The following is a 16,754-nucleotide window of genomic DNA, read 5'->3' on the forward strand; positions in this document are numbered from 1 at the left end:
AATGAGAAGTAGTTGAGCAAGAACTGTACTGTATGACTGGCTGGCAGTGTGGCTGTGTAACTGTGGTGTTTTGTGTTCTGCAGCCCAAGCCCCAATGGTTCCCGCAGCGGCATCGAAATTCAGAACAGTCCGATCAGGTGAGGCCCTCTATTTCCCCCCTCTATTCTGTGGCCGACCTCTATTTCTCTAACACTTGGTTCTGGAGAGACAGAACAGACTGCACACAGACGGACACACACAGATACACACACAGACATATTGACTCCCCCACACAGGATGTTTTACAGGGGAGTACAGTGCCAAGGTGTGTTAAACACCTGTTGGGGTTCAGCTATCAGAGCAGCCTTTCTCCTGTGCACACACTCTCCCTCACACACTCCCACACACAACTTCACCCATCCAGCACACAATCCGTCACAAAGCTTGTTTTGGCTCGACATCAGATAACAATGTGGAAACCAAGACTGATGTGTCTGTGGCTGAGGAGCGTCTTACGTCCAGGAAACGGAGCATGAATTTGATGCCCGAGTCAATGAATGAATTGTGTGTGTGTGTGATAGTGTGTTTTGGTGTGTGTGTGTGTGTGTGTGTTGGTGCGTGCCTGTGTGTGCAGTGTTCGTCAGTGCGTGTGTGTGTGTGCCGTGTTCGTCAGTACATGCGCTTCAGAACTTTTCCTCGCAGCTGTTCAAACACGGCCCATGTAACGATAGCTGCAGCATTACCCACAGTGCAGTGTAAAGGTGGAGCAGAGTATGGGCGGCTTCGGTGGGCCTCCTCCGTCTGACCTCATTCCTGCTCCGTGCCAGGAGAGGCGGAATGCACCGATGAAAAGATCTGGTGTTATTTTCCCCTGTTCTGACAGATCAAAGAACTTGTTTGGGACTTTGGTGCTTTTTCTTTTTCTGCGGTCCTCTGAAAGTCATATAAAATCCCAGGCTGGCACGCCATGTATGTTTGTAATGCAGGAATCTTGTCTTAAGCACAATAATGTCCAGATGTGTGAAAAGCAGTGCACAGTGTTTCTTCTCTTTAAAAAGCACTGGTCCGATTATTATTTCACTTTAAAGTTGGGAATTAGAGTTCTTCTAGGTTATTGATGTCTTTGTTTAAGAGGAGTAATTGTATTGAAATGGAAGGTGTTTAAGCTGAGCCAAGAGCGGGTTTGTGGCCATTAGAATGATGTACGATGGGCCCTGGGTCCAGCATACCTTCCCTGGGTTCTGCTTTTAAGGGAGAAACCCTTGGCTTTGTCTTGGAGAACCTAAGGCTGCATTTACACGTGTAGCCCAATTCAGATTTTTTTCCCACTATTTGGTAGTTTGAAAAATCAAATCAGATCTTTGACATCAGAGCTTTTTCAGAGCTGATCTGATTGGTCAAAAGACCAATGAATTAAAAGAATATCAGAATTAGGCTGCCTGTGTTAACGCAGTCGACAGGATCTCTAGGTGTGCACTAATGTAACACACATTGGATGGTGGCTCAGAGGTTTGGAGTGTGCAGTCTGCTGGTTAGCAGAGGGCTCATGGGCCTGACCCAGTCTGACTGGATCATCCTATCTGAGAATACCTTCTCTGATTTTGTCCCCTCACGGACCTCTGTGGAGCAGAGAAGCTGGACTCTGGCTGAGACGAGGGGTGGGAGTGACATTCCAACCAGCGACAATACTCTGGAAAAGATATCAGAAGGCCGGCGTGGTTTTCCATCAAGACATCTGCCTTTTATCAAGGAAAACGATTTCAGAAATTCTCACCCCTCATGCTGTCATCCCACAAAAATGTTTGATATATACGTGTCCTTCAAGGTTATAGTTTATTACCCCTTTTATTTGCTAAAGACATTGCCTCAGCGGGCCACAATACGTTTTTGGTTAGACTCACCCTGTGATGTTGCAGTCTCCTGACTCTAAGCCTGGTCACTAGACAATAGGTAACAAAATCCTTGTTGGGCCTCAGATCTGCCCTCTGAACTCTGGCATGAACACTCAGAGGATCAGTTCCCAGGGGTCTAGTGTTCTCTAGCTTTACACTGAGTTCACTGTATTACTGTCTGAGCTTCAGCAGATAACACACCACGCCATCTTACTCTCTTAAAACAAGTTAGAAAAAGAGGGAATGCGCACTAGGCTGTGTGTGTGTGTGTGTGTGTGTGTGCGTGCGCGCGCGTGCGTGCGTGCGTGCACGTGTGTGTGTGTGAGAGACGGGCAGGAATGTTTGATTTATGAGTGAAACTGGAGGGAGTGCTGCTCTGTTGCTCGGTACCTCTCCTCTCCCTGTCTGAGTCTTCCTCGTTGTTTGGGTGCTGTCCGGAGGCAACCCTTCCTACCTCCACCCTTTCCCTCCCTCCCTCTGAGTCTAGTCTGCAGGAAATAAAGAGATTGAGGAGGAGGACTGGAGTGCCCTATGGGGCCCTGCTGCTCTCTGGGATCGCAGGAAGTGGCCAGCTCAGCTCAGCTAGACGAGGCCAAAGACAGTGGGAGTCTAGAGCAGTCAGTCCTTAGAATAAGCTGTCACTGTTTATTATGGTGTGTGGATATAAAGATCAGGATGGCTGCTACATGACTGTCTATTACTCCTGCTCAGTGTATGACCCTCCAAACAAATCTTTTTGAGAGCTAGGATTGTGTATTTGCCATATTTTATGACATTATACCTAATAAAAGGTTGTTTGGTTTTGTATAGTAGAGTGAATGGCAGGTGTTTGGTAGGTGTCCCAGGCAGAAATAGGTTTGCTGAGTTGTTAGAAATGACTGGATTTCAGTGGTTTTGGCCTATCCAATATTATATGATCCTGTACTTTTTGGGGCTAGGTAAATCCATTGAGCCAGGATGGGTTGTTGCTCCATGATTCTCCTGTCACAGACTCTCTGCTTACCCTCTCTCACACTTACTCTCCTCTCACACACATAAGGCGTCAGCATGCTTCAGTTCGGCCTGGCGGCTAGGCGAACCGAACGAGTGTGTTGGCGTACTCCTTTAATAAAAAGACCTTCGGTTGAAAGCAGTTTTGAGACGCCGTAGCCAGTATCCACTTCCTCAAAATAGTTTGAATTAATCTAAGATAACTCAAGAAATCTGTCATTCATTTAGCTGTTTTTACCAATCACAGACAAAGGGGTGTAGACTTCAGCAAGAAAAAGTGTTGTGTGCCCGAACAAGAGAAGAAGAAAACTAACCGAAGTCCAAAACGTCACAAAATGCTGTCATATAATATGCATACGATCTTCTGAACTTTTCCTTCTGGGAAGCATGCGGATGTCTTTACACACTCTGCCCCTCTCTCTCACTCACACACACACACACAACCCTTTGTTGCCGGCTGTACAGCCTGGTGTTTATGACCCTGCTCAGGGGGTGAGTGTGCCCACTATGCCCCACTAAAGTGCAAAGGCTCCATAAAGGGCCTTTTGATTCTCTCTTGCTATGTGTCTGTGCGTGTTTCTGTTTCTGAGCAGAAGAGCCTTCCACCACCACTGCCGTGGTTCAGAAGTTCACTCTCATGCCAGAGATTTGGGCAGAAGTGAAGAACCTCGTTCACTACCACCACAGATCACACTCATAGCTTTTGATTTGGAGGTTAACTGCTCTACACTGATGTGTTATCACAGTTACAGCCACCCACTGAGGTGGTCATCTTAGCTGTTAGGGACCCTACACAACTTGGTTGTTCATTTATTGGTTTCCTATAGTCAGCAACACGTATCCTCTTATGAAGGAACTTGCATTGAAATGTCACTCCTGTTAATAAACAAATAAAGAACCTTCCTGAACAATTTAAGCTGAAGACATGAGGTCTATGGACACCCTCATTGCTCAGTGCAGAATGAGACCGACACTCAATCTATTTGCAGATGTCTCTTGCTGTAACGCTCGTCTGAAGAAGAGGACCAAAGCGCAGCGTGGTACGTGTTCATGATCATTTATTCAAACTGAACACTGACACAAAATAACAAAGTGGAACAAAACAAAACAGTTCTGTCTGGTACAGACACAAAACAGAAAAGAACTACCCACCAAACACAGGTGGGAAAAAGCTGCCTACGTATGATTCTCAATCAGAGACAACGATAGACAGCTGCCTCTGATTGAGGACCACACCCGGCCAAACGCAAAGAAATAGGAAACATAGAAATAAAAAACTAGAATGCCCACCCTAACCAAAATAGAGAATAAAAATCTCTCTATGGCCAGGGTGTGACAGTAGCCACATTTTGCTTTCCCCCCCTGTAGAACTGTCTATTTTCTCTCTGTCTGTGCTGTGCTGTCTGTGAGACCACCGTGGGTCCAGCACCAGGTGGGAAGTGGAGGTGGCATGGCACACACCTGTGAGCTGGCAGGACCCAGCACGGCAGGGGCCCACGGAGTTGCCCACGAGGAGTGTACGACAGAGCTGTTTGAATGGAGAGCCTGGCGGGACGTGGAGGAAGGGTCACTGGCTGCACCTCACCTCCGTCCTGTAAACAGACAGACAATGTGGCACCTACGGACACATCACACCACCCTCTGGCTCTGCCCCCTCATGTGTGCTTGTTCAGAAATACCACCTCCACCTATGTCTGTGGGCACATGGCAGCTTGTTTAACTTGATGTGCTTCCCAGATGACCTCAGTGTGTTTACCTCTCGTTCTCCAGTCAGCAAAAAGGAGGGAGGCAGAATTCCTGCCTGGCTTTATTTGGAGTTTTTAGGGTTTCTGGTTATATATTTTTTTGTGGTGTTTTATTTTTGTGTACCTGTATGTGTTGTTACGACCCCAAGTCTCAACCATGATCTTTCCCTCCAACTCTTCTCTTTCACTTTTTCTCCATCCCCAGCCGTCAGATCCAGCTGAAGGAGCAGGCCCAGCAGGTACTGGTGTCTCCAGGTAATCTGCCAGAGGAGGCCGAGTGCCTCACGGTGCCCAAGTACAAGAGGGACCTGGTGCAGAAGCTGAAGATCCTCCGCCAGGAGCTGTCCCAGCAGCAGCCCCAGGCCGGCCACTGTCGCATAGAGGTGTCCCGCGAGGAGATCTTTGAGGTGAGCCCGTCGAATTAGTGTTATTCCCTCAGTTCTTGAACACAACCAGCATGATTGAGTCTTTAATTAGTATTACTGAAGAGGTTGACTATCCCGATCCTGAAGGAAAGCATCAACTCTGGACATTTTCCTCACTCTTATTTACACTTGTAAAAGTTTATTATACCAGATAGTTTACCTCACTTTCAAACCTCAGGCAATGGTTTTCCCATCCTCTACTTCCCTCTCCTCTCAAGGTCGTTGCTCGTCATGTTTCTGCCACGGCGTTATCCACCATGCTATTATCTATAACGTGTGAAGAGAGTATGTTCATATCCAAGGCAGACCTCGTGTTTGAAATGAGAGGCTTTTGTGAAGTGCACTCCTCAGTGGGGGAGGTTTTCTAGTTTGGGAGGTGTGGAGCCTCATCAGAGCAACAACACCTGCAACAGACTACATGACCCTCGTAAAATATGTGATGGAATGTGCTGGAACAGCTTTGTCTGTTAATCTGAAGGAAGACGTTTTTGTTGGCTGATCTCAACACGAAAGGGAGGTGGGGGTGGATTTTAAGGCTAGACATAACTTCATTGCTTTTCTGGACACGCCGAGCTGTTAGAAATACGACTGTGTGGGCAAGTGTCAGCTGGTGGACTGTCAAGCTGTCTCAGTGTGTACATTCTATTGAAGATAAGAGGCCTTATTTGTCTGGTGTCACCGCTGACACATCCTCAGTGTAACTGGAGGGCACGGTGGACCAGCTCTGGGGAGAAAGCGGTGTTATTGTTCCACTCTTCTGTTCTGTCTGTTTACTGTTATTCTCCCAATCCACTTTTAATGAGACTGTCCCCCACACTTGGAATGTGCTGGACATTGTGGGCCTGTGTCTGCAGCTCTCGGCATGTGGGGTGAACGCACCAACCCAGAGTGGGGTGTAACGATCCCAGTCTCTGAGTACCAGGGGGAAAGTTTGTTACTAAAACACTGCTGTCTAATGTTCTACAGAAGCCCCCTCTGGCGAGGAACATGGGGTGTTTCTCATCATTGTTTCTGGACAGTTCCTTCTTTTCTTCGTTTTTTTTTGTCTTCAGCTTGAAGCAATTTGGAATTGCACAGGTCTTTGGTCATTGGTTTGCATGTTTAAGACAGGCAGACAGGCCGGGCTTGGCCAGACTCATGCTCTGCATTCCTACCCCGTTTCCCATGAGCCACTGAGACTGGGACAGTGGTGGGGGGGGGGGTGAGACTCACGGGATAGCTTGGTGGAATGTGTCACGTTGGGGAATGTCCTCTTATCACCCCCACCTCCTGATAATGCCCTTTGATTAAGGGGGGAATGGACACTCAGGTTACTTTCGCAGGGGAGGAGAGGGCGTACATCATTGCTAGGCAGGTAGGGGCCAGCCAAGCTGGTCCTAAATGACAGAGCACAGGAATGTTTATTCTTTGGCTCGGTCCCTAGAGCCAGCATCACTCACACACAGACATTACAGTGCAGATAGATGCATCCCCCTGGCCACAGACCCTGGACTGCACAGTATTTACCAGATGGTCTCTGATGGAAGTACTCAGTAGGTTTGGGGGTAAAGTCCTCCATCCCAGTCCCGTTCGTTACAATGGTGTATCTCTGTATGTGTTACAGGAGTCTTACCGCCAGGTGATGAAGATGAGGCCGAAGGACCTGTGGAAGAGACTGATGGTGAAGTTTAAAGGGGAGGAGGGGCTGGACTACGGAGGAGTGGCCAGGTAGGAATTCACAGCAAAGCATGAGGGAAAAACTAAGTTATGCTCAATATGCATCATCATGGAACAAAGAAGATTTCTATTGTGTGTTAGAGAAGTAAATGCACCAGGTCTGGAACCAACAGGACTTGAACAGTTTCTACCCCAAGACATTAGACTACTAACTAGTTAACTAAATAGCTGCCCGGACTATCTGCATTGACCCTCTTTGCACCAATTCTTTTGACTCAAGCATATAGCCAAGTTATCTCATTGTGTATTTATTCCTCGTGTTATTATTTGTTCTATATTTTTCTCTCTCCGTTGGTGGGAAGGGCCCATCAGTAAGCATTTCACTGTTAGTCTACACCTGTTGTTGGGAAGGGCCCATCAGTAAGCATTTCACTGTTAGTCTACACCTGTTGGTGGGAAGGGCCCATCAGTAAGCATTTCACTGTTAGTCTACACCTGTTGGTGGGAAGGGCCCATCAGTAAGCATTTCACTGTTAGTCTACACCTGTTGTTGGGAAGGGCCCATCAGTAAGCATTTCACTGTTAGTCTACACCTGTTGTTGGGAAGGGCCCATCAGTAAGCATTTCACTGTTAGTCTACACCTGTTGTTGGGAAGGGCCCATCAGTAAGCATTTCACTGTTAGTCTACACCTGTTGTTGGGAAGGGCCCATCAGTAAGCATTTCACTGTTAGTCTACACCTGTTGGTGGGAAGGGCCCATCAGTAAGCATTTCACTGTTAGTCTACACCTGTTGTTGGGAAGGGCCCATCAGTAAGCATTTCACTGTTAGTCTACACCTGTTGGTGGGAAGGGCCCATCAGTAAGCATTTCACTGTTAGTCTACACCTGTTGGTGGGAAGGGCCCATCAGTAAGCATTTCACTGTTAGTCTACACCTGTTGTTGGGAAGGGCCCATCAGTAAGCATTTCACTGTTAGTCTACACCTGTTGGTGGGAAGGGCCCATCAGTAAGCATTTCACTGTTAGTCTACACCTGTTGGTGGGAAGGGCCCATCAGTAAGCATTTCACTGTTAGTCTACACCTGTTGGTGGGAAGGGCCCATCAGTAAGCATTTCACTGTTAGTCTACACCTGTTGGTGGGAAGGGCCCATCAGTAAGCATTTCACTGTTAGTCTACACCTGTTGGTGGGAAGGGCCCATCAGTAAGCATTTCACTGTTAGTCTACACTTGTTGGTGGGAAGGGCCCATCAGTGAGCATTTCACTGTTAGTCTACACCTGTTGTTGGGAAGGGCCCATCAGTAAGCATTTCACTGTTAGTCTACACCTGTTGGTGGGAAGGGCCCATCAGTAAGCATTTCACTGTTAGTCTACACCTGTTGGTGGGAAGGGCCCATCAGTAAGCATTTCACTGTTAGTCTACACCTGTTGGTGGGAAGGGCCCATCAGTAAGCATTTCACTGTTAGTCTACACCTGTTGGTGGGAAGGGCCCATCAGTAAGCATTTCACTGATAGTCTACACCTGTTGGTGGGAAGGGCCCATCAGTAAGCATTTCACTGTTAGTCTACACCTGTTGGTGGGAAGGGCCCATCAGTAAGCATTTCACTGTTAGTCTACACCTGTTGGTGGGAAGGGCCCATCAGTAAGCATTTCACTGTTAGTCTACACCTGTTGGTGGGAAGGGCCCATCAGTAAGCATCTCACTGTTAGTCTACACCTGTTGTTTAGGACGTATGTGACAAATAACACTTGATTGGATTTTGATTTGAATGCCACCATCTGCTGAAACATGGTTGGCCCCCAAGGGGTAATATGGATTTAAAGCACCTAATCTGAGAATTATACTTCTGCTTTTTAAATTGCCATGGAGTATTCACTTTCTGAAATTGATGTTCCCTGCCTTGAAAAAATATTTCATGGATCAAGAGATTTAACAATGGATGTTCTCTTTATCTGTCCCTCTCTGTGTCTCCTGTGTGTGCAGGGAGTGGCTGTATCTGCTGTCCCATGAGATGCTGAATCCATACTACGGCCTGTTCCAGTACTCCCGCGATGACATCTACACCCTGCAGATTAACCCCGACTCAGCCGTCAACCCGGTGAGTCAGAGGCCCGGACGCCGCCACCAGCCCGCCCCACTGTGATGTGAAAGACCTGGTCACACGGACCGCTCAACTGCTCTAGTCTTGCACAATATTTCTGCCTCTTGTCTCTCCTCTGCCTGTTTATTTGTTTGGCCTTCCATTTCCCTATCAGCTGTTCTCATGCTAGATGCTAGATCTCCTGGAGACTGGTGATGAATTCGGCAACTATTTAATTGCTGTGTTGAGAATCTTTACTGCCTCTATAGCATTTGGTTATTAAATCCATCATAAGGGAAATAGTTTACAACTGCAAATAGTTTGGATGCTGCTGCTCACCTTTTGAGTCCTAACCTTTGGATTACGCACTGCAATAAATTCCCAGCTGTAAGAATAGCAGGTATTTATCATTTACCAAGGGCCCAATCCTAACTTAAGACATGTGTGAGGAAATCTGAGCTATAGCGCAAATCTCTCATCGACATCAATGCATGACTTAAGAAAACGTTAAGTTAGGATTCTGCCTTGAGTTGCTCAATCTTGGTAATTCTCCTTAGACTGGGAAATGCCATGCTAAATGGATGTACTATGAAGTGTTTAAGAGGACTAAAGGTGTTTCTGTCCCCCTCCCCAGGAGCACCTGTCCTACTTCCACTTTGTGGGTCGTATTATGGGCATGGCGGTGTTCCACGGCCACTACATAGACGGGGGCTTCACCCTGCCCTTCTACAAACAGCTGCTGGGGAAACCCATCACCCTGGACGACATGGAGTCAGTGGACCCAGACCTCCACAACAGCCTGGTCTGGATCCTGTGAGTAGGAAGGAAATGGGAACAACATCCTCACACAGACCAAGATGCGCACACAGAGATTAACATGGTTTTTAATGACAATAGTTTGTGATGGCTCATTTTAATTCATCGGGTACTAATTTGGTGTATGTGAACTATAACATTGACTGGTGTACTTTTAAAGTCCCTAAAAAAAACACTCATGATCATGTAGCTACACATGAGAGCTCGTCAACTGAACTTTGATCCATACCTACATTAACATTCCCCCTCCCCCAGCACCATCTCTCTCTAACTCCCCTGTCCGTCTCTCTCACTTCTCAGGGACAATGACATCACAGGCGTGTTGGACCACACCTTCTGTGTGGAGCACAATGCCTACGGGGAGATCATCCAGCACGAACTCAAACCCAACGGCAAAATCATCCAGGTCACCCAGGACACCAAGAAGGAGTATGTCAGGTGAGTACTCCCCCACCGACCCCTCCTCACCACACAGGAAGAGAGCTGGTCTAGCAGTCGACAGTCAAGCCCAGCAGGGAGGAGATACTGTTGGATTTCAGATGAGCTTAGCTGCAAATGACCAGCCACAGTTAACTGACCTAGGATCAGGGAGTGAAGTACATGTGAAGGGCTTTGCTATACCCCTCAAAGAGGCTCAGAATCATGGCTATGCCTTCACGTTCCAGTATGAATCATCGATCTCTGGCTCTCTCTTTCCCTCTCCCACGCTCCCTACAGGCTGTATGTGAACTGGCGTTTCCTGCGAGGCATCGAGGCTCAGTTCCTGGCCCTGCAGAAGGGCTTCAACGAGGTCATCTCACAGCACCTCCTCAAGGCCTTCGACGAGAAAGAGCTGGAGGTGTGAATGAGACACATCCCCCAGACTAGCAGTACTTACCTTCACTGTCCATCCTTTACAAAGGACTGCATTCTCCCAGACATCAGCATTTTCCCCATCCATTTCCTCCCTACAGTTTCCCTTTGACTTTCATTTCACATTCTCTCCCTCTCTCCACCTCAGCTCATAGTGTGTGGCCTGGGTAAGATCGACATCAACGACTGGAAGTCCAACACGCGGCTGAAGCACTGCACCCCTGACACCAACATCGTCAAGTGGTTCTGGAAGGCCGTGGAGTCGTACGATGAGGAGCGCCGGGCCAGGTTGCTGCAGTTTGTCACCGGCTCCTCCAGGGTCCCCCTGCAAGGCTTCAAAGCCCTCCAAGGTACCCTCACAGCACTCACCCTCCTGGGACATGTACAGCAGCTACGTAGTTAGGTTCTCAGTGATTCACTGCTTCACTGGGAGAGTTGCTAGCTAGCCCTTATCCACCCTCTATAGGCATGTAATATTGATTGTTATGATGGCTTATAACATTTGTTATGACAGCGTAACGAATGTTTATGCCAGAGGGAGATGGGTGAGGGTTGTTTGTATTATACTCTACTGTACCCCGAGGCAGCTCAGCAGGCCTCAGAGTGTGATGTTGTTGTTGCCTGAGCTGAACCCTCTGTGCAGAGCAGGCTGAGCAGAGTCCAGTAGTTCAGTGAGTCCAGTCTGTCAGACAGGATGCCCAGAGAGCACCCAGGCGTGCGGAACAGACTGTGATCCACTGCTCTTCCTGTCTGACATGCCGCTTCACTCTGCTCTTCCATGTTACATAACAGGACCATCACTGCTGCTGGTCTAAATACCAAGGTCCATGCAGGCCAATGACAACATACACAAACCCAGTGCTCTTAGTGCCCACACTTGGCGCCGCAGAGTGCTGACAAAGTACTGTCTTTTGTGTGTGAGTGAAGTGTGCTCTGCCGTTGTGCTTCACAGTAACTGTTGATATGTTACAGGTGCTGCAGGCCCACGACTCTTCACCATCCACCAGATCGATGCCAGCTCCAACAACCTGCCCAAAGCCCACACCTGGTGAGTGTCTGCCTGCTCTGACCCTGCAGCTTGCCCTTCAGGAGCAATGTTTGCCTTTGTCAAAGCTGGGAAGGGCACTTTGATATATCAACATCATTCTTTAGGTTTAGGTTTCCACCCATGTAACTGTTAACCATGAACATAGAGAGGTCCTAATACCAAAGGCTCAGGCTCAAGTCTCTCTTGCCCTCTGTTTGTTCAGCTTCAACCGGATCGACATTCCTCCCTACGAGAACTATGACAAGCTGTACGACAAGCTGCTCACTGCTATCGAGGAGACGTGTGGCTTTGCTGTGGAGTGAGACGCTGCTGACGCAGGAACAAGGAGTGGAGGAACTCGACATTGTCAGACCCCACCATCCAGTTCACCCAGGGGAAGGGGGAGTCTGTGGTCCAGTGGCCCAAGGACTCTCTCGCCTACAATAGGGACATGTGGCCAGGCCGAGGGGGGGAGACAGAGGAGACCTGAGCGAGCAGTCTCGTCTGTCTAGGGGTTTCCCCCCACCCCCCTCTTTTTTTTAAATAGCATTTTCAGCTGCTAATAACTCAGACTATTTACTAACTTGTGGAACTGCGAAAATGGCTGGCTCTTCCTTTTTTAAATAAGTTTAGTTTTAGCATTATAAAAAATAGTCAATATTCCATGTAGCTACTTACCATCTTACCAAGCAGAACATGAAGTCCACAACTAAACAAAACATTGACCACATAAACAAGACTGGTATCACTGGTTGATGGAGTACATTGTTACCCACGGTTACCAACAACACTGAATGGTGCTTGGTTTGTTTGGAGGCAGGGACTGAAGGCAGCATGAAGGCTCCTTAGCACCCCCTGGTGACTGAGTCCTCTTCTACCACTGAGGACTCTTGGAGCATCTATCTTCACTCAGAGGCTGGACTTTGGAGCACATGTTCAGAACTTGGCCTTATGGAGAACGACATGCAGGGCCCCATTGTCAACGACCCTGTCCAAAGAAAGCGGGCTGGTTTTCAGCGCTCCATTCCCAGAAACCAGTGTCACACGTCTGATATCTAAGCTTGTTTGGAAATTTAAATAAATAGCTTGAATGGTGTTATTTTTATATAATGGGAAAATGAAAAAAGAAACACTAAAATTATATATAATATATATAATTTATTTCTGTTATATTTCAGAAAGCTTTTGCCATTATTCCAGAAAAAAATATATATATTAAAAGTGTTACTATTTAAGCTTGAAAGAAGTACACTTAGATTGCTGTGGGGGAAATCTTTACATAGCCTCTTTCCTACACATTAAGTAGAGAGGTGGTCTTAAGGGTGGGTTGTCTTTAATACACACAGTCCTCTGAGTGCCATAATACTTTTGACTGAATCTTTTCAACTATTTAGATATTAACCTGACCCTTTAAATTCCAGTGACATCATCCAGTAGGTACTTGTGGTGGGGTTTGTATGATGAGTTCCATAGACCTTTCTCATGATTTCATGATTGTTTCTTCATAGGGATCTTCTCTGTCCCCACAAAATAATGGCTAAGAGTCCCTGCTACCCTGGTGCATTTTGTTATGTGAAGATTACACACATCCTTTGTATGTGCTACTCTTGTCATTCTGGCAAATAACTACTACTACCTTCCAGTTATGGTCTTCTGGTGCTAAATAAAATATTGGCAACCAGTCTTATACCTGGGGCTGAGATGGGCGCATAGCAAACTACATACAAAAAGTTGCAATGAATTGAACAAACATCACTCTGACCTCAAGCCACATTCTCAGGAGATGTCATATTAGTTGTTGTATTATTTGGGAGCTGACGTGGTCAGATACAAAACCCTTTCCTCTGTAATGGTTGAATGTCTTATACAGTACATTAGGTTGAGTGGCTATAAAGTCTACATTTGTCATATGTATTGTAACCCAACAGTAGACATTGACATGTGATAGTTGGGTTTCGATATCTCCATATTGGCTATAAATGAAATCTGAATGAATGAGATGAACCCCCTAATTCTACTCACCTGAACCTAGCTCTACAAGTATGGGTTTGGGGGAGAACATATTTATTTTATACTCATTCAAACAAATTGTTGAATGTTTTTTTTTTTTTTAATGGCTGCCTGTCTAGCAAGCTATGACCATGGACTGTTCTTAAAGTTAGCATACATTGAAAATTAATTGCTCATCTTTTTTCTTTTATAGAGGTGTATGCAAAGTGACGTGTCCTCAGATGGTGCTTTGTACTGTGATAGGTTATTGTTTATTAATGTGGATCACACAACCTGTAATTTAACTTAAGTTTCTTTTTAAATTCACACATACAGAACTATTTGTCGCCGTATGTACTAGGTGACTTCTATCTATTTACCAGATAGGTCATGGACTGATTGATTTTATATCTAAACATAATAATTTACTTTAAGTGGCACAAAAAGATCCCTCGGCAGTCTGTTTCTTACACAATCTCTCTGCATTACTCCATAGCTGCCTCCCTGAAGAGTGAAACTTTTTATTAACAAGTCCAATTTTAGATGCAACTTTTTGTTGCTTAATTTTTTTGCAAGATCCACAAGCAGGACTATATCTCTTATAGCTGACTTATGCAATTAGATGTACTTAACACTATCATTTTTGTAAGAGTATTTTATTTTTGTGTGTAATTTAGGTCTAATTAAACTTGCCTTTGTCAAATAATATGAGGCACCTTGTATGTGGCTGTGCCTTGTCTTTTGTCTGTGTATGTGAGAGGTTTTGGGGGCTTTCAAAGGATTTGGGCTGAATTTCGCAGTATTCAGGAGCTCAAATTGAGCTGTGCATTAAATTTCCTTTGATCATCATTGACATCACTACAACTTGATTGGAGTCCAGCTGTGGCCAATTCAATTGTTTGGACATTATTTAGAAAGAAACACACCTGTCTATATAAGGTCCCACAGTTGACAGTGCATGTCAGAGCAGAAACTATATCCTGAAGTCCAAGGAACTGTCCTTATATCTCTGAGATAGAATTGTGATGAGGCATATATCTGGGGAAGGGTATAAAACAATTTCTAGAGTGTTAAATGTTTCTAAGAGCACAATGGTCTCTATCATTGGAAATTGAGAAAATATGGAACTACCCAGACTGCCTAGAGCTGGTTCTCTGACCAAACTGAGCAATCAGGCAAGAAGGACCTTGGTCAGGGAGGTGACCAAGAACCCCAATGACCACTAAGAGAACTACAGAGTTCCATGGCTGAGATAGGAGAACCTGCCAGATTGGTCATTGGTCAGCGAACAATGAATGGAGCAAAATACAGGCAAATCCTTGATGAGTACCTTCTTCAGAGTCTAAATGACCTTAGACTGGGGCAATGATTTACGTTCCGACAGGACAAATACCACAAGCATACAGCCAAAGCAACACTGGAATGGCATCCAAACAAGAATGTGAAAGTCCTTCAGTGGCCAGCCAAAGCCCTGACTTGAATCCCATTGGAAATCTGTGGAAAGACTTGAAGATTGCTGTTCACTGCATCTAACTTAACAAAACTTGAGAAAATCTGCAAGGAAGAATGGGAGAAAAATCCCCAAATCCAGATGTGCAAAGCTGATAGAGACATACCTACGACGACTCAAAGCTGCTAGAGACATACCTGCGACGCCTCAAAGCTGATAGAGACATACCTACGATGACTCAAAGCTGATAGAGACATACCTAGTTCGATTACCATGATACAATAAACAGGTCAGTTTAGGGCCGTGTTTCATAGATTAAGTATTGTAGCACACTAGTATGTTATGTCATCCTTTAACCAATTTTTAAATCTTGACAAAGTGGGAGCTGTAAACGCTTTCCATTTTAATTTGAGCAATTATTTGAATTAGAATGAGTCTGGCATGTCCTGATCAGCAGAGGTGTGAACTGAAGTGCTTTCATCAATGATGATGATGGTGGTGATAGGAGGGGGCTTGGAGAATCAGTATCTATTTGCTGAGACAAAGGAATGGGCATACATAAGGTAATTTTTGGTAGTGTGATGGACTGTAAAGGCCTAAACATATTGTTTCTGTGGTAGCTGTAACGGTCGTCGTATGAAGGAGAGGACCAAAGCGCAGCGTGGTAAGTATTCATCTTGATTTTTAATATGAATAGTGAACACTGAAACAAAAACAATAAAACGACAAACAAACAGTCCTTAACGGTGAAATAAAACAACAGAAAATAAACACCCACGAAACACAAGTGGGAAAAGGCTACCTAAGTATGATTCTCAATCAGAGACCACTAACGACACCTGCCTCTGATTGACAACCATACCAGGCCAAACGCAAACACAACATAGAAAATGGAAGATAGACAACTCACGCCCTGACCATTATAAAACAAAGACATAATAAAAGAACTAAGGTCAGAACGTGACATCCCCCCCCCCGCCCCAAAGGTGCGGACTCCGGGCCGCAAAACCTAAACCCATAGGGGAGGGTCTGGGTGGGTGTCTGTCTGCGGTGGCGGCTCTGGCCCGGGACGTGGACCCCACTCCCTTATAGTCCTTCTCTGCTTCTTTACCTGCCTCCGTGGCCTCTTTAACGCGGCGACCCTCGCCGACGACTTCGGACTGGGGACCTAAGCCACGGGTCCCGAATGGACGGGAGAATCCGGCAGCACCGGACGGGCGGGAGACTCCGGCAGCTCAGGGCAGACGGGAGACTCCGGCAGCTTAGGGCAGACGGGAGACTCCGGCAGCTCAGGGCAGACGGGAGACTCCGGCAGCTCAGGGCAGACGGGAGACTCCGGCAGCTCAGGGCAGACTCCGGCAGCTCAGGGCAGATGGGAGACTCCGGCAGCTCAGGGCAGACGGGAGACACCGGCAGCTCAGGGCAGACTCCGGCAGCTCAGGGCAGACGGGAGACTCCGGCAGCTCAGGGCAGACGGGAGACTCCGGCAGCTCAGGGCAGGAGGGAGACTCCGGCAGCTCAGGGCAGGAGGGAGACTCCGGCAGCTCAGGGCAGGAGGGAGACTCCGGCTGTTCAGGGCAGGAGGGAGACTCCGGCAGCTCAGGGCAGGAGGGAGACTCCGGCAGCTCAGGGCAGGAGGGAGACTCCGGCAGCGCTGGGCAGGAGGGAGACTCCGGCAGCGCTGGGCAGGAGGGAGACTCCGGCAGCGCTGGGCAGGAGGGAGACTCCGGCAGCGCTGGGCAGGAGGGAGACGGTGCGTGGAGGTGGCACCGGATAGACCGGACTGTGAAGGCGCACTGGAGCTCTCGAGCACCGAGCTTGCCCAACCTTACCTGGTTGAATGCTCCCC

At 47.0% G+C, this 16,754-nt stretch overlaps 1 protein-coding gene across 1 annotated transcript in view; it reads left to right on the top strand.

Moving 5' to 3' along the window:
* The window catches only part of LOC124015174 (E3 ubiquitin-protein ligase SMURF2), a 51,820-nt gene extending 37,643 nt beyond the window's left edge, over window positions 1–14,177 (top strand). The window contains exons 11-20 of the mRNA XM_046330179.1: window positions 84–137; window positions 4,812–5,013; window positions 6,635–6,738; window positions 8,675–8,789; window positions 9,406–9,584; window positions 9,888–10,025; window positions 10,305–10,425; window positions 10,588–10,789; window positions 11,412–11,487; window positions 11,690–14,177. Coding sequence (XP_046186135.1) covers window positions 84–137; window positions 4,812–5,013; window positions 6,635–6,738; window positions 8,675–8,789; window positions 9,406–9,584; window positions 9,888–10,025; window positions 10,305–10,425; window positions 10,588–10,789; window positions 11,412–11,487; window positions 11,690–11,789 — 1,291 coding nt within the window. The 3' untranslated portion in view covers window positions 11,790–14,177. The remainder of the gene's footprint in view (window positions 1–83; window positions 138–4,811; window positions 5,014–6,634; window positions 6,739–8,674; window positions 8,790–9,405; window positions 9,585–9,887; window positions 10,026–10,304; window positions 10,426–10,587; window positions 10,790–11,411; window positions 11,488–11,689) is intronic.
* Window positions 14,178–16,754: the final 2,577 nt, after the last annotated feature.

The sequence above is a fragment of the Oncorhynchus gorbuscha genome, linkage group LG26 (assembly GCF_021184085.1).
Source record: "Oncorhynchus gorbuscha isolate QuinsamMale2020 ecotype Even-year linkage group LG26, OgorEven_v1.0, whole genome shotgun sequence".
NCBI lineage: Eukaryota > Metazoa > Chordata > Actinopteri > Salmoniformes > Salmonidae > Oncorhynchus > Oncorhynchus gorbuscha.